The sequence below is a fragment of the Nicotiana sylvestris genome, chromosome 3 (genome assembly GCF_000393655.2).
Source record: "Nicotiana sylvestris chromosome 3, ASM39365v2, whole genome shotgun sequence".
Taxonomy (NCBI): domain Eukaryota; kingdom Viridiplantae; phylum Streptophyta; class Magnoliopsida; order Solanales; family Solanaceae; genus Nicotiana; species Nicotiana sylvestris.
Genome location: NC_091059.1, coordinates 32438014 through 32463209, shown reverse-complemented (window position 1 = coordinate 32463209; position 25196 = coordinate 32438014). Strand labels below are relative to the sequence as shown.

Here is a 25196-nt window from a genome sequence, read left to right as displayed (position 1 = left end):
AAAGTAGAAGAGAAGAAAGAAGTAGAAGATAATGAGATGAAAGGAAAAACCGAAGTAAAGATTAAACAAAAGAAAAAGGGAAGATACCTAAAACAACTCGGATAGTGAAGAATGGCGACGAATCCAAATCTTCAAATTTAAGCCGAGTTTGACATTAATCTGTGTTCTTATCAAGAACGCACGAATAATATCCAACTAGACCCTAATCTTCGCGGAAATCTTGATTTTGAGGTTTTTTTTTTGGGATTTTAGGGTTCGAACTTCGATTCAAGATTCGAACGGTTCTGGGGAGATTCGAAGAAAACGGAATGGGGATTTGGAATGAGGGGGCCTTGGAGGTTGCGTGGTGTTAATTTGGGGTCATTTTGCGGTGGCGCCGCCGGCCCAGGCCGGTGGAAAATCAGGGCGGCGGATTAGGGTTACTAATCTGATCTCTGAAGAGAGGGGGAATGACAGAGACGATCGAGGGGGGCTAGATTCGGACAATCAAATAGCTAGGGGAAACTAGTTCCGGTCCGTTGGATGAAGAGGGATGAAGGGCTCAGATCATTTGGACATTAGTGAATTCGAAACGACATAATATTGGCTTTATACTACGTCGTTTGGATGGTCTGAAGGATCAGCCGATTTGGACCGGGTGGGGCTCAATTTTGGGCTCAGGTAGACGGGTTTGGGGAAAATGATTTGGGCTGGGGAATTTAATCAATTTGGCCCAAAGTTTTGATCCTCTCAATTCTTTCCTTTTCTTTTCAATTCATTTTTCTTCAAAATTCTTTTCCCCTTTTTTTCAAAAATTAAAATTAAAACCTAAATTTAATCCTAAAACCAAATTAACCTATCAAAATACTAATTAAATACAAATAATAATTATCATAACTAATTAAAAACCAAATTTAAAGAAAATCTACCAAAATTAAAAATTAAGAAGTGCAAAAATAAGTTATTTTTTTGATTTCCCCATTTCTTATAAAACAACTAATTTGCTAATTAATCTGAAAAATATCAAATTAAATCCTAAATGCAAATGCAACATATTTTGTATTTTTCATGAATTAAATAAAATAAAAGTGCACAGACAAATGCAAACAGTCGACAAAAATTGCCACAAAAATCTACAAAACTGCAAACAATGGGAGAAATTTGTTTTCTTGAATTTATGAGAGTAATTCATATAGGACAAAAATCACGTGCTCACACCGACCCGACACATTGACACCTTTATTTTTAGCTTCTCTAGATTTCTTGGAGATAACTCTTATTTAGAAATATATATTACATCAGTATTAGAACAATTTTGTTTCTTTAATGTTCCATGTGATGTGTTGTGAAACTTGTACATGTTTAATTAGCAGAAAGTCAATTGGTCCTATGTACTAAAACTGTAGCTCCACATGAGTGCAGATGTGGTAAACTAGGACTATGTATTTACAGAAAAAGTAAAAATTAATCACTTTCCTAAATGTAAGTCTATTAAGAAGAATATAGTATTGTCTTTATTGTCTTGACATATAAGTTAGAGCACTTCATCACATTGATACATACCTTTCAACTCCTAATAGTTGGTTCCTTTTTTAAACTTTGGACCCAAGAATTACGAAGAGACAAAAAAAATAAAAGTAAATAAAATAACTATTCCCTTCTTTTTACTCCACAACCATAGCATGAATGTAGACTATTCATTATGTTGTTTGTTTTCACAAGAAAAAACCAACAAGAGTTTAAGAAGCTTCAACAAGACAGGTGTCAGTCAACTATAGGTTCAAAAATTTGTCATTTTTCCATACAAGTACCAATGGTTTTTATTTATTTTACTGTTTTGGTGGATAGACGTGGAATTTTGTGTATTTGTCTTCGTTCCTTTGACCTCAACAACCTGGAGTTCACATTTAAAATTTATTTCCAAGCCTCACGTGAACTAAAAGATGTTTTTGACAAAAATAATTAAACCTTGAAACAAACACATATATCTGTGTCAAAACATATTTTCTTAAAAAGTCATTCAAACAAGAATACTATATTTACCCGTCTTGCATAAATTGACATGCTCCTATTTTGGACATTTTTTTTATATACATATACAACCCATCCAACTTGGCACCATTTTTCATTTTGGCACTCTATCTGCACATTGTTCCATTTTAGCCCTCTAACCTTATTTCTTATGTTCCACTTTAACACAAAAGCTGAAACCAGGCAAAAAATATAGCGCGTGTGTATACACAAATCTAAGGTATAATAAATATCCAATTAAATGTTGCCACCTAATTTTTTTATCCATGTCAAACGGGTCAATACTAAAATACCTGAATTCGACCGTATTTTTTGTGAATATATTTCATCTAAATGGGCCAAGTATGAAATCGGCAGATGAAAGCTTTGCAACTTAGAGAATAAAGATGGAGCAACAGTGGATGAAAAAATACGGTCGGGTTCAGATATTTTAGTATTGACCCATTTGACATGGATGAAAAAACTAGGTGATAACATTTAATTGGATATTTATTACACCTCAGTTTTGTGTATACACACGCGCTATATTTTCTGCATTGGTTTCAGCTTTTGTGTTAAAGTGGAACATAAGAAATAGAGTTGGAGGGTAAAATGGAACATATAAAATAGAGTTGGAGGGCCAAAATGGAACAAGGTAGAGATAAAGTGCCAAAATAAAAAATGGTGCCAAGTTGGATGGGTTGTATATGTATTTGGCCCTTTTTTGTTGGGTTGAAAAGTAGCATATCCATGTGAAAGAAGTAAAAATTGCACGGGGCGCCCTATTTGGTCGCCCCCATTTAACATATACCTATATTTTTTTTTAAACTTTTAACTTGTACCCACTTTTTAAATAACTTCAGCCTCCTTTCTTCTCCTCCTTCTCCTCCTTCATTTTCTTCTTCAAGTTACAAAACAAACTGGTATTTATCTCCAGAAGCAACGCTGCTTTAGTTATAAGATCAATTTTTTTTAATTGAAAAGTTCGGCAGTTGTACTTCTGCTCCAAATTTACAGCAAATTAGTCTTAGGAAAAAGTTTAAGTTACCAGTAGGATGAGCTGTAAAATTTTGGAGTTTTTGTATGTTTATTCGTGTTTGAGCTGAGAAGATGTACGCTATTTTTCTTAAAAAATCACTACTAATTGTGGTACTTCAGCTCTAGAGTTGAAGTTCGCCAGTTACAAACCAAAAACTTCAGCTCTAGAGCTGAAGTTCGCCAGTTACAAACAAAAACTTCAGCTCTAGAGCTGAAGTTCGCCAGTTACAAAACAAAAACTTCAGCTCTAGAGCTGAAGTTCGCCAGTTAAAAAACAAAAAACTTAAGCTCTAGAGCTGAACTTCAGGCCCGGCTACTAGAATTTTGAAGTTTTGTGTGATTGTCTTTGCTACTTCAGCCCCGTATGCTGAAGTTATGCAAAAAAGCGGGTACGCTTGCAATTGTTTTTGCAAAGCGGGCACAAGTTAAAACGTGACACAGAAAACGGGTATAGATGCAAATGCGCCGTGAAAGAACACTCAATGATTAATCTTTTTGGATAGATAAAAAAAGGAATAATAAATATAGGAAAGTCAAACCTAAAACTAGAAGACGTACAGTTCTATATTTAATTTTCTATATTTTCTAAGGATTAATCCTGGATAAAGTATAAAGTATACTCTTTTACTCTTACAACTTTGCCCTTTAGTTTCTTTGGGGCCAAAAGATAAACTCCCCAAAAAGGGAGAAAAAGGCTGTCAAACCAACCACTCATTATAGATTATTGTATCAACAAAAAATGGAACCCTTTTGCCTTAAATTTTTTTTAAACAAATGAATTAAAGATAGTTTGTAGGAATCCAATGATTATTTTTGGGTAGTATTTGTACCTTTACACGTGTGTTTTGAAACTGCCAATTTGTCCCAAGCCCTTCAGAAAAAGTCCTTGAAAAAATAATCTACTCCAAAAAGTTATTTAAAATTCTAAATTTTTCCTCGAAAAAGCTCCATATTATTCCCCTCTCTAACTTGTATTCTTATCTAGAGCCCGATTGGTCATGAATTTTTTGTTTTCGACTTTTTATTATTTTTTTGAAATTAACGTTTGACCATATAATTTTCAATTTTCACTTGAAGATGAATTTTGAATTTTTTAAAAATTCAAAAAAGTTATTTTCAAAATTTTCACTCAGATTACTCACAAAAATTTAAAACAATCCAAAATTATATTCATGTCCAATCACAACTCAAATTTTTAAATATCATATTCACTTGAAATTTTTTTTTCTTCACTTTTTTTGAAATTTTACAATTCTTATGTCCAAACGCCCACCTGGTTTGGTCAATGATTATTACGTTCAGCAACTGTAGTATTATATATAAAAATAAAAAAAGAACAATAATATATATATATATATACACACACATTATATCTATTTAAATAAAGTTTCTCTCGATTAAATATCAAAATATTTATTCCCTCACAGCATATAATTTTATGCACCAACGAATGTTAGTAATATATATATTTTTTTTCGTTCTCATAATCAACTCTCAAAGAGAAAATTCCAAAATTTATTTAATATAAAACGTAATATTCAATGGTATCTGCTAAGAATTTTGGTGGGGTACGTGTATACCTAACAAGAACTGGGAAAAAAATAACATATTTCATTTTCAAAATGATCTAATATGCCAAAAATAATATTAGGTTGCCAGCATCATTCTGTTTCTTTCTAATTAGCCAACAAATATAAAAGTTGGAAGTTGTAGGTTGTAATCTTTTGGCTCCACCATTATTCATGCAGACAACTGACTTACCAACTATTATTATACCAAACCTTATTATAAACCTAATATATTTATTGAAAATGACCACTCATATGTCTTAACAAACAGGATTTTTCTTTTTTGTTCTTTCTCTAATTCTTTCAATAATTGTACAAAAATAAAAACAACAATGAAAATAAACCGTCAATCGTGAAATTTGAGGTTTTATATATTTGTTCTTTCGATTATTGCACTAAGTTCTTATTACCTCCATTAGTACATGTATTAGGTGACACTATACACCAGACTTTGGACAATGAAAAAAATACTGTAAAGTAAAGGGAAAATAATAAATATAAAATACTAGAGTTGCATGATTAAAGTATCTCACCAAACGGCCTAGATGTTGATGTCAGTATCAGCTAACTAATAAAGGTCACTAATTATCTTCTAATATACTTTCCATAAAAAGTCCAATTACATCACACTAAGATACTATAAAGTATTGCGCCTTCCCCCCCCCCCCGCCCCCACCCCAACCCCAACCACCCAAAAGAAAAATTAAATAAAGAGAAAGGCAGAAAGCTGCTGTTTTGTAATTTACAATCAAAATCATGACCCTCCTATCTCGGAGGAAGTACACGGTTAGTCACTAATAACACATGTATTTACTTTTAAGTCACTGTTTAAAATGTTTTTAGTCTTTAGCCACTGCTTTAATAAACTTTAACTGTCCGGACGAAAATACCCTTCTGCTCATGTCCTTAACTTTTGAGCTTAACTTCAGGACATTAGGATTACATGTCTTTAACTTTTGAACTTGTAACTCTAAGTTTAGGACTTCAGGACTACATGTCCTTAACTTTTGAACTTAACTTCAGGAATTGAGGACTACATGTCCTTAACTTTTGAACTTGTAACTGTAAGTTCAGGACCAAGTGTCCTTAACTTTTGAGCTTGTTAGTCTAAGTGCAAGACATATTGTCCTTAACTTTTGGGCTTCTTAGCCTAAGTTTAAGACCAATTATCCTTAACTTTTGAGTTTGTTAGTCTAAATTCAGGACTTCAGGACCTATTGTCCTTACTTTTGAACTTGTAACTGTAAGTTCAGGACCTATTGTTCTTAACTTTTGGGCTTCTTAGCCTAAGTTCATGACCTATTGTCCTTAACTTTTGAGCTTGTACCAATAGATCCTTCTTATTTGATTGATTCACATTTTCATCGTCATCACTGTCATCCTCATCAAAAGGCTTTTCCTTGTGAAATATACAGCAAATCTTAGAGCTTTTCTTGTTGAGGAACTCGTTATCCACTGTACCTGGCTTCCATGAAACGCTCTTCTTCTTCAGTTTCAGTTTCAGAGTTAGGGTTTCTGTTGTATGTTGCTGATGCTATTCGGACGATGATGATGAAGAGGATTGCAATGAGTTGTTTAGGGTTAAGGTTATTGTTGTTGTTGTTGTTGTTCCGGTGGTCGCCGGTAATGGTGATTGTCTTGCACTTCTCGCCATTATCGGGGCTCCGGTTCTATAGAAAAAAGGGTAAAAATGTCTTTTCATATTAATTTTAATAGAGTAGTGGCTATTTTTGCTCAACATTAGGATTGCCAGATAAAAAATAAATACCACCTTAAATAGTGGCTATCCCACGCCATTTCTTCTCCTATCTCTGATCTCTCCCAGGGAAACCAATAGAGCAGGTTGCATAATTCTAAGAGAAATATTCGGGGTATTATCACTTTTCGCCTGCGCCAGAAACTATTTATATTAGTTAGTCGAAAAAGTGTATAGAATTTATATAATTTTTATATATAACATACAAAATGTATATATACAAAAAATATATATTTTTTGGGCTATTATTTTGAGAGCGGCTACACAATATCATTTTCCCGAAATAAATTATCTCTTTATTTTGGTATTGTGATTCAATTTTATTTTCTTTTTGCTAAATCTGGCTCATAATTCAATAGTCCATGTTACGCACTGTACAAATAGTTGGTAGTATAAGTTTGTTTTTGGTGTTAGATGAAAAAAGATCAGTCCATATCACCAACCGGTTTTTATTTTTTATTTTTATAAGATAATATAAAGAATGATGATCTCCATCCCACCTAAATGTTAAATGGGAACTAAGGAAATCAATCTAACCACTAGACTCTGAACACCAGATTTTCAAATGAAAACTTTTTCTATCTTAAATTTGTACTAATAGTTTATAATTCTCTCCTCATTAAGCTTATCATCTTTTCCAGAACTGAAAGGGAAATCACGGACTCGTTTTTAAATTCTCCACTTAGTAATTTCATATTTCTTATATATTGTTGTTATTTTTATTACGCATTTTTATGGTACTAATATATCATCTCCTGTTGCTTTTTTGAGCCGAGGGTCTCCTGGAAACAGCCTCTCTACCCTTCGGGGTAGGGGTAAGGTCTGCGTACATATTACCCTCCCCAGACCCCACTTGTGGAATTATACTGGGTCGTTGTTGTTGTAAGTTTTCCAACTTCTTATACTTTCTTCTAATTAGTATTTCTGTTTTTTTAGTTTTATAGACTAAGAAGATGGAACTTCAGAAAATTTCTCGGTGTGCAACTCCGGGGGATACGACTTCCTTCTTTTAGGCCTACTTGGCGATTGCATAGGTAAAGGGTTCAAAATGCTCCTAAACTATTGAAAAAAGGTTTAAAAATATCGTTCATCCATCTATTGGGATAAAAATACTCATTCATCCACCTTTTTCGTTCACTTATGCCCTTTGACCGTTAGGTTAATGCTGAATTAAAAATAATTACTTAAAAAAATATTTTGCAAAATATTTTTGTTTTTTTAAACTAATGCACCAATAGTCCACTAATTTAATAAAGTCTTTTTTTCCAGTTTTTACAAAAAACAATTCCATTTTACAAAAAAAAAATTTTTTTTTTCATTTTTTCCAATTTTTTTTGTAAAAAACAGAAAAATTGTAAAAACAGAAAAAAATTGTTTTTAATAAAATATTTTCGTTTTTCAAAAACTGAAAAAATATTTTCAACAAAATAATTTCGTTTTTGAAAAATATTTTTTTTTCAGTTTTTTTAAAGAATTTTTTTTGTAAAAACTGGAAAATACAAATTTGTAAAAACTGAAAAAACTATTTTCGTTTTTTAACAAAATATTTTTTTTTTTTAAAACTGAAAAAACTAAAAAAAATATTTTTCAAAAACGAAAATATTTTTTCCAGTTTTTAAAAAACGAGAATAATTTTGTTAAAAATAATTTTTTTTCTATTTACAATTTTTTTTCAGTCTTTGCAAAAAAATGCTTTAAAAAAACTAAAAAAAATGGATTTTTTTTTTTTTGTAAAAACTGAATTGTTTTATTTTTTTTAAAACTGAAAAAAGAAGACTTTACTAAATTAGTAGACTACTTGTGCATTAGTTTAAAAAAACAAAAATACTTTGCAAAATATATTTTTTAAGTAATTACTTTTAATTCAGCATTGACCTAACAATCAAAGGGTATAAGTGAACTAAAAAGGTGGATGAAGAGATATTTTTAGCCCAATAAATAGATGAAGGGTATTTTTAAACTTTTTCCAATATGATAAGTATAATTCCTATGAGACTTTGATTGCAGAGGTAAATATGATAAGTATATACAAAGTCATGAGTTCGAACTCTGAGAAAGATGGTAAGGAGAATTTTACCGCCTCCATCGACAGGGAAAAATAAAAAATAACCTGATTTACAATTGCTAATTGAAAATTAGCCATAATTTCGAAAGTAATTAAAATTTAGCCACTTTTTTCATGTAAAAATACAATCTAAACGAAAACACCTTTAAAAATCTGGAAACCTAGAATTCGATTATATATATACACACACAAATATATGATATTACAACATAATATGTTGGAAGTTTATACGCAGTGGCTCCATAATCCAACATATTATGCTAGAACGTTTCATGTTTCAACTATTTCTCCAGATTTTATCTCAGCATAAAAGAACAGCTATTTTTTAATGACTTTGCAAATGCTGGTTATTTTTTAATTACTAGTCCAAAAACTGCCAAACTCATGCTATTTTCACTCCATGGACCTACTCGGCCAATATCGAGTGACAAGAGAAAAAAGAAAAAAGAAAATATCACCTCCATTGTAGCCATAGACCTACAACACCAAAAAACAAGTTTGTACAAAATTTGTTCTATATCAACATATACTAGTACAATTCAGATGGCAAGGACAAAGGCAAGTTGTTAAAAGGTCACTTTACTATTGCTGGGAGTTCACGAGCAATTAGGTCAATTTCACATCTAATATGGAATTAGTGTATAAAACATGAGTGTCATTTTCTTCATCACACCAGTTCATGTGTACCCTGCCCTATCCTCTACCCAAAACACCCGACAAAAGGGTAAAGAATCTAAAACTTAGAAATTCAAAAGAAAAAAAAGGAGTAAATTACTACATTCATGTCCTATTAATCAACACCTCAAAGTTTTTTCTCCAATACATGTTCCAACTGCACACTTAGCACAATCCAGCAACAAATAATCTACCATGGCTTTGACTTAGCCAATCACCAGAAGCCACCAGAAGACCATTGGCTAGTTAGGACAAATAACGCAAGCCAAAGCTCACTCCCCCCTATCATCAGCAAGAAGCAGCAAACTTTATGCTCAATTCATCATGCCCCCTTTTTGATACAAATCTTCAACCTAGCTTTCATGGATCTCATTGTCAAAGCAAGGTTGAAGATAACTCCCTCCGGTATCACATGTAATTTGTCATTCTCTCTAGGGAACTTCTACACTTTCATTAGATGTAGACTTGTTTGTATTTGGAAGATAATCCTCCAACTCAAAATCTTGGTAGAATTAGGTTTACATGTGTTTTTTTGTATGGTTGACCTAGATTTACTTCACTCGGATTTTGCACATCTAATTGATTATCAATGTTTGATAGTCAACTGGATCATCATCATAGGTCCAATTCCAGGTTCTCTCTGGTCATTATGTTTACATGACCAGGTGCCTATGTATTATATTTTTGGAGGTCAGGTTTATGTCCCCCTCCTATGTTGTACTTCGCTTATTATTTATGAAAATCAACCCTAGGCACAATGCCTAGTGGATTCAACTAAAACGAAAAAAAAATACATGTTCCAAGTTTCCTCCAAAACCCCTATAGCTTATTTATGTCTGTTTAGCACAAATTTACCTGTATCATTCAAAACTATGACACTGAACAAAAGGTTGGTCTTCGAGGGGAAACAAAGGGTTCAACTTCTTGATTTATGTCAAGGTGGCCTCAAGCAGTAATCACTGAATTCATCTCAGCAAGACAACGGCTATATGTTTGGTGGTCAGTAGTGCTATTGAACCCAGGAATGAAGTCTGAGAAAAATCTAAGAACTGCAGCCAGGTGTTGCGAGTCATTAGAAGCATAAGCTGCTTCAAGAAACAATGAAGGCTGAACAGTATTCACCTGAATAAAACTCAATTATGTCAGAATCCTCAGTTGTACAAGAACTTTTTTCTCAAGTTTGTATAGAGTAAAATCACAACAGAAACGGAAGATAAAGCCCAGCCAGAAAGCAAATAATATTGGCACATTACTGAAACAGTGTAATCAATAGATGTAAAGTACAGTTGAAGTGGTCAGGCAGGAGTAGTTCTAATCTCAACAAACCAATACTATATCCAAAATTGGCATCAAGTACAGAAGACTTAAAAGAATGGAACCTTCAGGCTTTCGCACATGTAAACTTAGCATGCACATATAAAAGAGCTGAACTCAAGGTTTTTTTTTTATCTTTATTATTCTAGTTCTTTGGCAGGATTGACGGTTAGGTTTTGGAATGTAACGACCCGACCAATCGTTTTGAGCTATAGCGCGTCGTTCAGCAGTTTGAGGCCATGAGCAGCTTCACTTCAGGTATTATGACTTGTACGCATGGTCGAAAATGAATTCCGGGAAGTTCGGAGTTGATTTGGAAAAGAGAATTCTCATTTCGGAAGCTTTAAGTTGAAAGAATTAACTAAGACTGAATTTTTGAGTAAACAACCTTGGAATTGGGATTCAAAGGTTCCAGCAGGTTCGTATGATGATTTCGGACTTGGGCGTATGTCTGGACCGGGTTTTGGAAGACCCGGGAACGTTTCGGCACCGATTGTGGAAGATAGCATTTTGGAAGAATTTCATAAGTTTGGGTTGAAGTGCATTTCAGTGTTATCAATGTCCGTTTGGGATTCCGAGTCTGGGAATAGCTCCGTATGGTGATTCTGGTGTTGGGAGCGCGATGGAAGTGAAGTCGGAGGTCCGTGGGTCATTTTGGAGTCATTCGGCTACAGATAGAAATTTGAAGGTTTTCGAGAAGTTTGACCGGAAGTGGACTTTTTAATATCGGGGACGGAATCCAATTCCGAAAGTTGGAGTACGTCCGTAATGTCGAATGTGATTGTGTGCAAAATTTGAGGTCAATCGGACGTGATTTGATCGGTTTCGACATTGAACGTAGAAGTTTGAAATTTTAAAGTTCATTAAGCTTGAATTGGAGCGTAATTCATGATTTCGATGTTGTTTGATATGATTTGAGGCCTCGAGCAGGTTTGTGTCATGTTATGGGACTGGTTGGTTTGATTGGACGGGGTCTCGGGGGCCTCGGGTTTGTTTCGGGGTGGTTTCGGATCATTTCGGGATGTTTTGCTATAGCTGTTGCTGGTGTCTGGTGTTGTTCTTCGCGTTCGTGAGGATACTCTCGCGCTCGCGAAGAAGGTTTGGGCTTCAGGGATTTTGTCCTTCGTGTTCGCGAAGAAGAAAATCTCTGTTGCGCAGGTCTGACTTCGGAGGCTCATATCTCACAATCTATAAGGAATTTGGAGATAATCCAAAAATGAAAGTTGTAGCCCTTTGTGTCTAGTTTTCAGAAATGTAAACCATTTAGCATTTGGATTTGTGTACCAAAAGTTATGGCTGGTACACTACAGGCTGTCCGGGAAGATGAAGAAATTTGTGTTGCACATGGCTGAATTTGGAGGCTTATATCTCAAAATCTATAAGGAATTGGGAGATGACCAAATCATGAAAGTTGTAGATCTTGGTGTCTAGTTTTCAAAAAGTTAAACCATTTGTCATTTGGAGTTTTGTACAAAAAGTTATGGCCATTATACTAGAGGATGTCTAAGAAGAGTTTGGAAAAATGATTTTTGGGAATTTTCTTCTTCGCGAACGCGAAGAAGAGTCGTCTGGGCAGTGTATAAGTGTAAAGAAATGGGTTTGGCTCATTTCATCTCATTTCCTCCATGGGAGCCGACCTAGGAGCGATTTTGGAGCTCCATTTTCATCATCCATGTCAAGGTAAGTGATTCCCACCTATTGCAAGTTAATTACTTGGATTATATCTAGATTTTAACATGGAAAATCATGTAAATTAGTGGAAATTTTGGGATTTTGAAGAAAACCTAGGAAATTTGTATTCTTGGATTTTGACTACGATTTTTGGACATGAAATTGAGAGCCAATTATATATTTGCGTTCGTGAGGTTGTGGTGAAATTTATCTTCGGAAAAATTCAGAATCCGGGCACGTGGGCCCGAGGGCGATTTTGTCAACTTTTCGAGCGGAGTTGGGATTTTATATAAATTGAATTGTTATGAGTATTAGGGTGTATTTTCATTGGTTTGCCCGTTATTTGGCTAGTTTTGGAGCGTTGGGGCATCGGTTTGAATCGTCAGAAGGAGCTTGGAAACCGGTTATTGGACTTCGGAGCGAGGTGAGTCTCCTTTCTAACCTTGTAAGAGGGAATTGTCCCCATAGGTGAATTAATTGGATATGTGCTCCAATTTGCCGGGGCTACGTACGCACGAGGTGACGAGAGTCCGTGCGTAGCTACTATTATGCTTAAGTCCGGGTAGTCTAGGGCCCAACAACATGCTTCACTTGTAATATTGCAACCTTGTTGTCAACTTAAAAATGCTTAAAACATATCGAACGTATAAATAAATTTTTAAAAGGCTAGACATCATTTCTTGACTTTTAAAAGAGAAGCTTGCCTTTTCCTGAATAATTGCTCCTTGATAAATTCTTGATTTGATTGTTTGAATGTGTTTATCTATTGTGGAACGGGCCGAACGCCTCGGTAGATTAAATAGATGCATCTATGGTTCGCGCCATTTGACCCTCGGGCAGTGCACATTTTAAATATTGTTGGATCGGGTCGTACGACCTCGACATGATTTGCGCATGCTTGTATTGCTTGCCTTGAGATTTATAGAAATTGATATTTGCTCTCCCTGACTTGAGATAAATTGATAATTAATAGGTTATGAATTCGGAGACTTTTAATATAAAAAGGAACGTTTACCTATTTCGTGACTTATTTGAATTTACTGCCGTTTTTAATAAATCCCTGATTATTCGTATTAATAATATATTACTATTACAGAGAGTTCTGGATGTTGGAACTGGGCTCTAAGCTTATTTGCCTGAATAAAAGAGAACATCTTCAAACTTGCTCGAACTAATGTGCTCAACCGAGTTGTGGTAGCACGGGTAGGTGCACGAGGTGTTAAGCAATGATTTCAGACAACTCCAGCGCAGTTCTTAGCACATTCGAGGACGAACGTGAGTTTAAGTGGGAGAGAATGTAACGACCTGACCGGTCGTTTTAAGCTTTAGCGCGTCGTTCAGCAGTTTGAGGCCATGAGCAGCTTCACTTAAGGTATTATGACTTGTACGCATGGTCGGAAATGAATTCCGGGAAGTTCGAAGTTGATTTGGAAAAGAGAATTCTCATTTCGGAAGCTTTAAGTTGAAAGAATTAACTAAGACTAGATTTTTGAGTAAACGACCTCGGAATTGGGATTCGAAGGTTCCAACAGGTTTGTATAATGATTTCGAACTTGACCGGGTTTTGGAAGACCCGAGAACGTTTCGGCACCTATTGTGGAAGTTAGCATTTTGGAAGAATTTCATAAGTTTGGGTTGAAGTGCATTTCAGTGTTATCAATGTCCGTTTGGGATTCCGAGTCTGGGAATAGCTCCGTATGGTGATTCTGGTGTTGGGAGCGCGATCGGAAGTGAAGTCGGAGGTCCGTGGGTCATTTTGGAGTCATTTGGAAATTTGAAGGTTTTCGAGAAGTTTGACCGGAAGTGGACTTTTTGATATCGGGGTCGGATACCAATTCTGGAATTTGGAGTAGGTCCGTAATGTCGAATGTGACTTGTGTGCAAAATTTGAGGTCAATCGAACGTGATTTGATAGGTTTCGACATCGAATGTAGAAGTTTGAAATTTTAAAGTTCATTAAGCTTGAATTGGAGCGTGATTCATGATTTCGATGTTGTTTGATGTGATTTGAGGCCTCGAGCAGGTCTATGTCATGTTATGGGACTGGTTGGTGTGATTGGATGGGGTTCCGGGGGCCTCGGGTGTGTTTCGGGGTGGTTTCGAATCATTTCGGGCTGTTTTGCTATAGCTGTTGCTGGTGTCTGGTGTTGTTCTTCGCGTTCGCGAAGAAGGTTTGGGCATATGGATTTTGTCCTTCGCGTTCGCGAAGAAGAAAATCTCTGTTGCGCAGGTCTGACTTCGGAGGCTCATATCTCACAATCTATAAGGAATTTGGAGATGATCCAAAAATGAAAGTTGTAGCCCTTTGTGTCTAGTTTTCAGAAATGTAAACCATTTAGCATTTGGATTTGTGTACCAAAAGTTATGTACAGTTATGGCTGGTACAGTATAGGCTGTCCGGGAAGGAGGCTCATATCTCACAATCTATAAGGAATTTTGAGATGATCCAAAAATGAAAGTTGTAGCCCTTTGTGTCTAGTTTTCAGAAATGTAAACCATTTAGCATTTGGATTTGTGTACCAAAAGTTATGTACAGTTATGGCTGGTACAGTATAGGCTGTCCGGGAAGATGAAGAAGAAATTTGTGTTGCACAGGGCTGACTTTGGAGGCTTATATCTCAAAATCTATAAGGAATTGAGAGATAACCAAATCATGAAAGTTGTAGATCTTGCTGTCTAGTTTTCAAAAAGTTAAACCATTTGTCATTTGGAGTTTTGCACAAAAAGTTATGGCCATTATACTAGAGGTTGTCTGAGAAGAGTTAGGAAAAATGATTTTTGGGAATCTCGCGAAGAAGAGTCGTCTGGGCAGTGTATAAGTGTAAAGAAATGGATTTGGCTCATTTCATCTCATTTCCTCCATGGGAGCCGACCTAAGAGCGATTTTGGAGCTCCATTTTCATCGTCCATGTCAAGGTAAGTGATTCCCACCAATTGCAAGTTAATTACTTGGATTATATCTAGATTTTAACATGGAAAATCATGTAAATTAGTGGAAATTTTGGGATTTTGAAGAAAACCTAGGAAATTTGTATTCTTGGATTTTGACCACGATTTTTTGACATGAAATTGAGAGCCAATTATATATTTGAGTTCGTGAGGTTGTGGGTGAAATTTATTTTCGAAAAAAATCGGAATCCGGGCACGTGGGCCCGATGGCGATTTTGTCAACTTTTCGAGTGGAGTTGGGATTTTATATAAATTGAATTGTTATGAGTATTAGGGTGTATTTTCATTTGTTTGCCTGTTATTTGGCCAGTTTTGGAGCGTTGGGGCATCGGTTTGAATCGTCGGAAGGAGCTTGGAAGCAGGTTATTGGACTTCGGAGCGAGGTAAGTCTCCTTTCTAACCTTGTTAGAGGGAATTGTCCTCATAGGTGAATTAATTGGATATGTGCTCCTATTTGTGGGGGCTACGTACGCACGAGGTGACGAGAGTTCGTGCGTAGCTACTATTATGCTTAAGTCCGGGTAGTCTAGGCCCCAAAAGCATGCTTTACTTTTAATATTGCAACCTTGTTGTCAACTTAAAAATGCTTAAAACATATCGAACGTATAAATAAATTTTTAAAAGGCTAGACATCATTTCTTGACTTTTAAAAGAGAAGCTTGCCTTTTCCTGAATAATTGCTCCTTGATAAATTCTTGATTTGACTGTTTGAATGTGTTTATCTATTGTGGAACGGGCCGAACGCCTCGGTAGATTAAATAGATGCATCTATGGTTCGCGTCATTCGACCCTCTGGCAGTGCACAGTTTAAATATTGTTGGATCGGGCCGTACGACCTCGACATGATTTGCGCATGCTTGTATTGCTTGCCTTGAGATTTATAGAAATTGATATTTGCTCTCCCTGACTTGAGATAAATTGATAATTAATAGGTTATGAATTTGGAGACTTTTAATACAAAAAGGAATGTTTACCTGTTTCGTGACTTATTTGAATTTACTGCCGTTTTTAATAAATCCCTGATTATTCGTATTAATAATATATTACTATTGGACCACTAGTAAGTGTCGAAGTCGACCTCTCGTTTCTACTTCTTCGAGATTAGACGGGATACTCGCTGGGTACACGTTGTTTTCGTACTCATATTACACTTGCTGTGCATTTTGTTACACAGGTTCATGTGTGGCTGGTGGCTTAGTGGCATAGCGGCATGGTTGATACGGAGATTTAGGTGAGCTGCATTTGTCAAAACGACCCGCAACCAGCAGAGTCCCCTTTAGAGTATTGTACTGTATTTTATTTCTGTCCATTTTGTATTTCGGACAGTTACTGTATTTTATTTCATTCCTAGTAAATGCTCATGCACTTGTGACACCGGGTTCTGGGATGATTATTGGGTATCTTGTATTTATTTCTATACATTCTTTTATTTACCTTGTAAGGATTATCTTTTACTAGTAGAATTGAAGGAAAATCATAGCATTCAAAATTATTAAAACGAAAATTTAATTAAGTATTTTGGTTGGCTTGCCTGACAGCGGTGTCCGGCGCCATCACGACCCTTAGTGGATTTTGGGTCGTGACATGGAATTAGTGGATGCAGGGAAACTTAAGAATACCTTAGTTTTCCGGGCATAACGTAAAGCTTCAAGATAGTATCCATCTTGAACAAGTAGCAACACATAGTCATGGTGTAATGTGAGCTCTCTGAGCATATCCAGGCCCAACTTCTTTGTTTGAAAATTCTGCCTGCCTGACGCCAATAATTGCATTGCAACTTCTTTTGAGGGCTCAATTATCTGAAACACAATAAACACAAGTTTAGGGCTCATATAAAGTGTTTATCACAAACTCTTGGCATTTCTTAAAATATACACTACCACAATTTGCTAACCTTATTCATGATCAACAATCCAAGTTCCGCATAATTTTCGTTCCGTGCTAGCAGTTGTATCATCAATATATAAATATTCGGAGGCACTTTCAACCTTTCCAGGTTAGCACTGAAAGAATGGATACATGATCTATAAGATACAGAAAGAACAGTCCATGCATCAAAAGAAGATAACTGATCAGAAAGAAGAACAAGCAACTTTTTGTCCTTTTACCAGCAGAAAGAACATGGTACAACTGTAGCAGTTCAGACGGATGAGGATTTAGTTACAGACAAGGTGAATCCTATATTTTAGGAGAATTGGATGGGGTTTGAACGGTTTGGTGGTAAATTTTTCTTAATAAGTTTTCTTTCGGAAAATTTTCTGAAAACCAATGAGTGTTCGGATCCAAAAGGGATTGGATATTTTAACAATACTATAAACTAATTGGCAATCATTTATTTTTTAAGACTATCAATCAAACATCCACATTACTAGTTCATCCAGATCATGTTAGCATTGTAACAATATTCCTGAACAAGCATTAGACTATTAAGTAAATTTGTAACATAAAACAACATAGAAAGAAAATTTAAAAGAAAACAGATAGTAACTTTTCTTTTAAACAAATACATGAACTGGAATAAATTATAAAACTTTTTTGATTATAACAATATGGATATAATGTAGGCAACTTTTTAAAAAGGATAATAACGTATAAGAAAGGGGGCAAGGGGAAGAAGTGATATCATTTAAATACCTGTGACCTACTGTTGAGGTAAGATTGGTTTGACTCTAAACTTCCATTGAAAAAGTTTTGTATATTTCTTTCGGGGTCAAAAATGGATCCTCACAGATGAACTATCTTTTATTAACAGCAGACTTATTGCATCCTCTATTAGTGAATGTAATATTCAAACTGTTTCTTTCTTTCTAAATGTGATTAGATAACGATGGCATCATGGCCGTTATTTATGAGATAGCTCCGAGAGAGTGTACCTGCGTAGGAACTCAACAATGACAGCAACCAAGTAAGACGAATCCCCGGCTATTTCTTCTTCTACAGGAGCAAACACAAAGCTGCACAGATCATCAGGGGATATTGCAGCAGAAGTTACCAGAGACTCCTGCTGCTCATCAGTTCTTAGGGGAGTGCTACCTGTTCCAGGAGCTTGAGGTCGTATAACAGAAGGCTGAGCTTCAACACCAGATATATCTGTGCCCACTAAGTAACCTCCATCTTGTTTACTACTAGACAAATTGATATTTTTAGATTTGCCTCTATTTGGTGCAAAGCTAACATTGTCCTCAGAGTCCGAAGTAAAGGAAGAGGAATTGACAATAGACTTGTCGTGCATGCCACTAGCGCTTTCTTGTTTTAGTGACTTTTCAGATGCATCTGTTTGATTGATGGATTCGCCAACAGCACTATTAACATTAGAACCACTGGCTGTTGAACTTCTCTCCACTTTTGACCCTGCCTGATATATTCCAGTTTTTATTGAAAGAGAGAAAAAATTCACTAAGACGTCTATTGCCCTCGCGACCATGGGCACAGGTCTTCGTTCGAGAATAATTGTCCGAGCAATTGCCAAACACAACTGTTTAGCCTGAAACAGACAATTTCAGATGGTGAAAATATTAACTTAGTGCAAAATATTCAACAAAGACATTTCTGGGAGGTACTATTGATACAAAAATATTAATGTCTCGATGGAAACTGCTTCTATCCCAACAAATAAACCAGAGCAAATCATCCATTATTTTTTGTAACACAACATGTTCATGCATAAAACAGGAAAAATCAACATTTGTATGTGCGCAAGCAGCAGTTGCATTAAAAGAAATTAGAACCGAAAGATGAGACCTTATTTGCTTCCAATTTCCTCCTCTGCAAAAATTCAAGGATTGTTTGCACTTCTGAGCTGCTAGCGGAAATGGCCTGTAAAAGATAAAGACAGTAGTACAGTAACTTCCGTATCGTGATATTGACTAGCAATCAGAGATTCAGAATTTACCTCCAGATCTAAATTGATCTTCCACAAAACTCCATTGGCAATATCACATATAAGGTCTGGAACGAGAAATACCCACTCGTCTGCATAGATGACTGTTTCACCATGATTTGAGTCCTTTCCCGCCGGACCTTCATCATTTTGGCACATCAATTGAGAGGCTGCAGCATTTGCTCTAGAGAAACCTCTAACTAATAATGGAAGTGGAGCAGATATAGGCGCTCGAGAATCTGCAAATATATCATATATAATAACCACCTTCGCGTCCACTTGGTGAACAAGCAGTACATTGTCTACCACACTGACAGTTATCTTATTGGAATAAACTGGCAAAGAACCCTGGAAGTATAATTAGGAGTCATCAGAGAAGAAGGAAAAGTTATTTCCGACAAATATTAAATGAAGTTGGTATCTGCCAATATAAATGCAAGCAGAGCAAATACCACATGAAATCCTCCAAAGTGTAACTTTCACCTATTTCATTAGGTTAATGCATTTATTTGACCTCAAGTTCTAGAAGAAAGCCAACCTCTCGGTAATACAATCAAAAAGCAGACCAATATATGTTTCAAGGACAAGCAGCTCTAGAGATGAACTAGAAGTATGAGCAATTAAACACAAGACATCATTTCAATTAAACAAAACCCATAAAAGGGGATGAAAAAATAGAATGTCATATGAATATCAGATACACCATATTCTTCTCAGAAATGTTTAAAAAGAGACATTCTGCCTACACTTGGTTCTGATGCAGTTGGTCACCTGAATGTTGTCCATTCCTAAGAACTAGTTCAGCATCACTTGTAAAAATCAAATTAGGAGCAACACACAAATTTATACAGATTATAGAAAATTAATGTACTAGCATTTTTATCGTCAGATCAAGAGCGGATGGGAAGAGCCAAATGATCTGGTCAGAAAACTTAGAGAATAAGCTAAAGACAAAACTAGAAAGTTTGAGTAGGCATGAGAGATGTTAGATTAGGGCTTCAGTCAAACCCTCCACACCCCGCAAGAATGCTACCAAACCCTCCATGTGTCATCATGCACCGCCAGAACCTCCTAGACTTTGTCATTATGCAATGAGTGTAGTCTGCCTCGATTAGTTTCAAGTCCACTTTGTTGGATTCTTGGTGGTGGACTCCTCTTCCAACTCCAACTTAATTTTAAACTTCCTGGTGGTTGGAACCCTATTCCGCCAATGTAGACTTTCCATGCAAATCGTTCACTTTCTAGCCATTCCAGTCTTTTCCATACTGCAGCTCGAGGGTCGATTCAGGCCATTGTGCAAAATTTTTTGGCTACTTTCTGGAAAAAAAAAATTCCAGCAATTTCCTTTGGATTAAAATTTCCAGCAAGTTCAATTTAGGTGGCATTTGTTTTGAAAAACTAAAATTCTTTTTCAGTTTTTGCAAAAGGCATTCACAAAAGAGGAGGTGTTGGAGAGTTAAATTGGTAATGGAGTCAATTTCAAAAAGGACTACAGTACCCTCGGATAAGGGAACCGGTTTGGTTGAGTAGGATGAATCAGTTCACTAAGTCCAAAACTGCCTCAATACCCAAAAACCAAATGGTTTAAAGGACCAAAATCGAACCGATATCAAACGCAGGGGAAAGAAGGGAGGTTAAGGATGGATCAAGGGGAAAGAAGGAGGGGGAGATTAAGGATGGGAGGTCTCCATGAGAGTCAATTAAAGCATGGAGCATGCAGAAACCAACGCAAATCAGTTTAACTGGGGGAGAAAGGAGGAGGACAGCTGTGGGCAGACTCTAAAATTTAAAGATCCTTCTCCGTTGGCCTCTAATTTCGCAAAACCGGCCTCCCAAGGATATTGCCGAGTCACTAATGGTTCGCTGCCAAGTCGCAGTGGCCCCGAACAACATGGGTTCTCCAGTGAGACCATTAAAACAGAATGTGTTGAAGGAAAGAGACTTGGGGGGGGGGGAGGGGGGGTATCTACGTGGTCTTGGGCAACAATAACAACAACAACCTAGTAAAATCCCACAAGTGGGGTCTAGGGAGGGTAGAGTGTACGCAGACCTTACCCCTACCCCCGAAGGGGTAGAGAGGCCTAAGTGGTCTTGGGCAGTGAGGGAGAATTTTCAATTGGGTGGAGGTGAGCGTTGGAAGTGGTGTGGTAAAGGATCAAGTAGTTGAGTACATGGGTAATCTTAGAGGAGAAAATGTGGAAGTGGAGGAGAATATCCACTCTTAGCAATCTTCAAAGGTGGAAGGAGATTGTCCGGATTGGCGAGGGAACAAATACCTCAACTTTGGGGAATTTTTGGGTGTTACTTTTGAAGGTCTATCGGAAACAGCCTCTCTGTCCTTCTAGGATAGGGGTAAGACTGCGTACATCTCACCCTCAGACCCCACTTGTGGGAAAATATTGGGCTTGTTGTTGTTGTTGTTGTTTACTTTTGATGGCAAGGGGGATAGGGCCATACAACTTCTACTTGACATTGAATATGACCCAAAGGAGGTAGTGGGGAATAGGAGAGGGAAAGCGAGGATAGCAACAGAGTGGGAGTTGACTAGAAGACATGACGGGAGGGGGGAACATTATGGTGTATACGAAAAGGTTTAGGGACAAAAGGAGGGGAAAGAAGGAGGGAGGAATTAAGGATGGGAAAGGAAAAGCAGTAGTTAATGAATATTAAAATCATTACATGAAACGTGAGGGGGATAGCAGTGTTATCAAAGAGGTGAAAAGCGCAAAAAAGCTCTAAGGTCCATTGGGGCTTTAAGCGCAAAGCGCAAATAAAGCGTGGGCTTTAGTGAAAAAAGGCGCAAATGGAGAAAAAATACAAATACATATGTGTAGTCCAAGATTAATAATTATAAAGCAAGAATAACAAATATAAATTGTTTAGTGTAACCTCTTTAGGATTACACTCATTGGTAAGAAAAAGTATTCCTTAGAGCGTAGATTACGACACCGAAACGCCAGCTAAGTGAGGCAAAGCGCTCAACATGTTTTTCGCTCGCTTCAGGGCTTAAGCGCACCTTTAACAATAGGGATGAATGACCCAAACAAAAGAGCTATTATCAAGGTGGGAGTTAAGGAATTTTTTTTGGGGGGGGGGGGAGGGAGGGGGCAACCATCCTTGTACTTCCAAGAAACTAAAATGTGAGAGATGATAGATGCTATGGAATCTAAGACCTAGAGAAAACTCGGAAGATTAGCAAATAGAAGAGTTCAAATCTCCTCAAATCATTTTAAGGAAAAAATGATCATTCATGGATCCGGACATGCAGACATGGAAGGGGATATAGCAAAGAGCTATTGACGCTGCAGTCTTTTCTATCCTAAGCTGCTGGTGAGGAAGACCAAGACATTCCCCATTGTTCGGAGTGACTCTAAGAGCACCTAAAAGAAGTATGTTCTTTTATATAGCTACCAGCATGTAACAACTGCTAACTTGAGAAAGAGGAAAAAGAGTTCACATAAGCTGGTCTTTCATGAGGCTTGTTTTTTAAAAAAAATTCAAGAGCTAGCTATCAGGATAAAATTAAGCTGGTCTTTCATGAGGCTTGTTTTTCTAAAAAAAATTCAAGAGCTAGCTATCAGGATAAAATTAAACTATATGTTGCTTCACTATCAGGTACCACAATAGTTATGAAGCATAGTATGAAACTTGTTCGAAATCGAATGTCAATGTCAACCACAGTAAAAGATTTGCTCAAGCAGGACTCTTAGGAGGAATAGAGCACAGGAAGTAGGCCCCTACCGACTCATGAGGACTATCTGGAAGGAAAGACACAATAATCACAAATTCACAATAACTTAGTCCATTTGGTGATATATTTTGTGAATTTTGGAGCAATTCTGACTATAGATAGTCTTTGAAGAAAACCACATTTTTGTGTGAGATTTTCTACTTTTTGTATTCCCCTTTTATATTGGGACAATCATAACTTCATCACAAATAAGCTGTTGAAGGAAGTAAAAGGCTTGAGAATACGCGAGAGCAGTTTTTCTTAGAGCCCTTGAGACTTTTAAGGATTCCTTCTCTCATTAAGGGACACCCAGTCGCATTGATAATGATATAATATTCCTACTTGACTTCTTGATTTCTCTAACTATGGGATAACAATAGTTTTGGGTGACCTATTCACAATCAACGGAAACTATTGCCTTCTAATCTAGAAAATGCCAACTAAAATCAGCCTCATTTGAGCAACTAGGGTCTCCTAATAAAGAGGCGGGTCTAAGATTTTTAAAACATGGGTGCACCACTAAAGAAAGGAGAGAAAAAAAGTACTAAGTTGGAATCCATCCCTATTCCTTTGGGTAAATAACTTAACCTTCAACAAAGTGCACCATTCAACCTTTTTGGAGCATGGGTGCCAATAAATAATATTAGATAAATTTGAGGAAATATATACATAAAAGACCTAGTTTGACGGTGAAAGCATGGGTTCACGTGCACCTTTATTTTGGGCTAAATCCGCTCCTGTCCTAATTTGACTTTTTTGTCCATCAACCCGTGTTGAAGACCTTTGACATTTAGGCCAAAAGTTTTGACTTCTAACTAACTTATACTTATAGCTAGTTGGTTCAAACTCCCTTACGCAGTTTATCAGCTAACATTATTGAAGGAAAAAAATTAATCCTCTTGACATAGCAACAATTACAACTACTCCTCAGTCCCAAACAAAGTTGGAGTCGCCGATATGAATCCTCACTTCTTTCTTTAAGCTCAACTCATATCATCGTCATGCCAAAATAAAATAATAGTTGTGAATATATATATATATATTTTTAAGAACAGTAAAAGTTCTTTAACAAATTTAAAGCCTATTCCTATCTAGTAATTATAACATATACGGATTTTTTTTTTCCATTGTACCCTATCTTTAGCTAAATCTGCATTGATTCCAAGGATTTGTAGGTCTTCCGAGACAACTTCCTTCCATGTGATTTTACGTCTATCTCGTCCATTTTTAACACCTTCACTCACCATAGTTTCACACATACGGACCAGTGCTTCTGTAATGCGACGCAAGACATGACCAAACCATCTCAAGCGACCTTCTCTTATTTTATCCTTAATGCATGCTACTTGCACCTTTGGTGAATTTGATCATTTTTAATTTTATCTAATCTTGTATGACCGCCCATCCATCTTAGCATCCACATCTCTGCAATACTTATCTTGCGGATATATTGGACTTTAGCAACCCAATATTCACTACCATATAACTTTTTAGAATAGATATGATAGTTCATTGGAAATAGCTTCCAGCAAATGATCGGTGTATAAGCTTATTTATCCATATGTTATAAGAAGCATATTTGTGAGAAGGCACGAGAGAAAATATGATATATATTGATATATATTGTGTGTGATGCAATACAAGAGGTGCTATTTATAGTTACTCTATACAAAGGGGATACTACTCCTATTCCAATGTGGGACAATTACATAGCTATCTCTAACACTCCCCTCAAGCCGGAGCATATAAATCATATGTACCGAGCTTGTTACATATATAATCAATGCGAGGACTAGTGAGGGACTTGGTGAAAATATCTGCAAGTTGATCATTCGATCTCACAAACTTCGTAGTAATATCTCCTGAGAGTATCTTTTCTCTGACGAAGTGACAATCAATCTCAATGTGTTTAGTTCTCTCATGAAACACCGGATTTGATGCAATATGAAGTGCAGCTTGATTATCGCACACAAGTTCCATCCGACTGATTTCACCAAATTTCAACTCCTTGAGCAATTGTTTGGTCCAGACTAGTTCACATGTTGCCATAGCCATTGCTCGGTATTCTGCTTCTGCACTAGACCGAGCAACTACATTCTGTTTCTTACTTTTCCAGGACACCAAATTTCCTCCTACTAAAACACAATATCCAGACGTAGAACGTCTATCAGAAGGTGATCCTGCCCAATCAGCATCCGAGTACCCAACGATCTGCTCATGACCTCGATCCTCAAACAGTAATCCTTTACCTGGAGCCGATTTTATATACCGGATAATGCGGACAACTGCATCCCAATGACTATCACAGGGAGAATTCATAAACTGACTTACAACACTCACGGGATAAGAAATGTCGGGCCTAGTCACTGTGAGATAATTTAATTTACCAACCAGCCGCCTATAGCTTGCAGGATCGCTAAGCGGCTCCCCTGTCCAGGCAGAAGTTTAGAATTCGGATCTATCGGCGTGTCAACAGGTCTGCAACCTGTCATCCCTGTTTCCTCAAGAATGTCTAACACATATTTCCTTTGAGAAATAACAATACCTGAGCTAGATTGAGC

The 25196-nt window shown here is 36.5% G+C and overlaps 1 protein-coding gene across 5 annotated transcripts in view; it reads right to left on the bottom strand.

Moving 5' to 3' along the window:
- Nucleotides 1-8979: 8979 nt before the first annotated feature.
- Nucleotides 8980-25196, bottom strand: part of LOC104243534 (uncharacterized) — a 29227-nt gene continuing 13010 nt past the window's right edge. For all 5 annotated transcript variants that reach the window (XM_070170715.1, XM_070170716.1, XM_070170714.1 and 2 more), the window contains 6 exons: nucleotides 18918-19253; nucleotides 18767-18841; nucleotides 17899-18509; nucleotides 16920-17028; nucleotides 16645-16824; nucleotides 8980-10213 (listed from right to left, as the gene is read on the bottom strand). In XM_070170715.1, the coding sequence (XP_070026816.1) occupies nucleotides 10037-10213; nucleotides 16645-16824; nucleotides 16920-17028; nucleotides 17899-18509; nucleotides 18767-18841; nucleotides 18918-19253 (1488 nt within the window). In that variant the 3' untranslated portion in view covers nucleotides 8980-10036. The remainder of the gene's footprint in view (nucleotides 10214-16644; nucleotides 16825-16919; nucleotides 17029-17898; nucleotides 18510-18766; nucleotides 18842-18917; nucleotides 19254-25196) is intronic.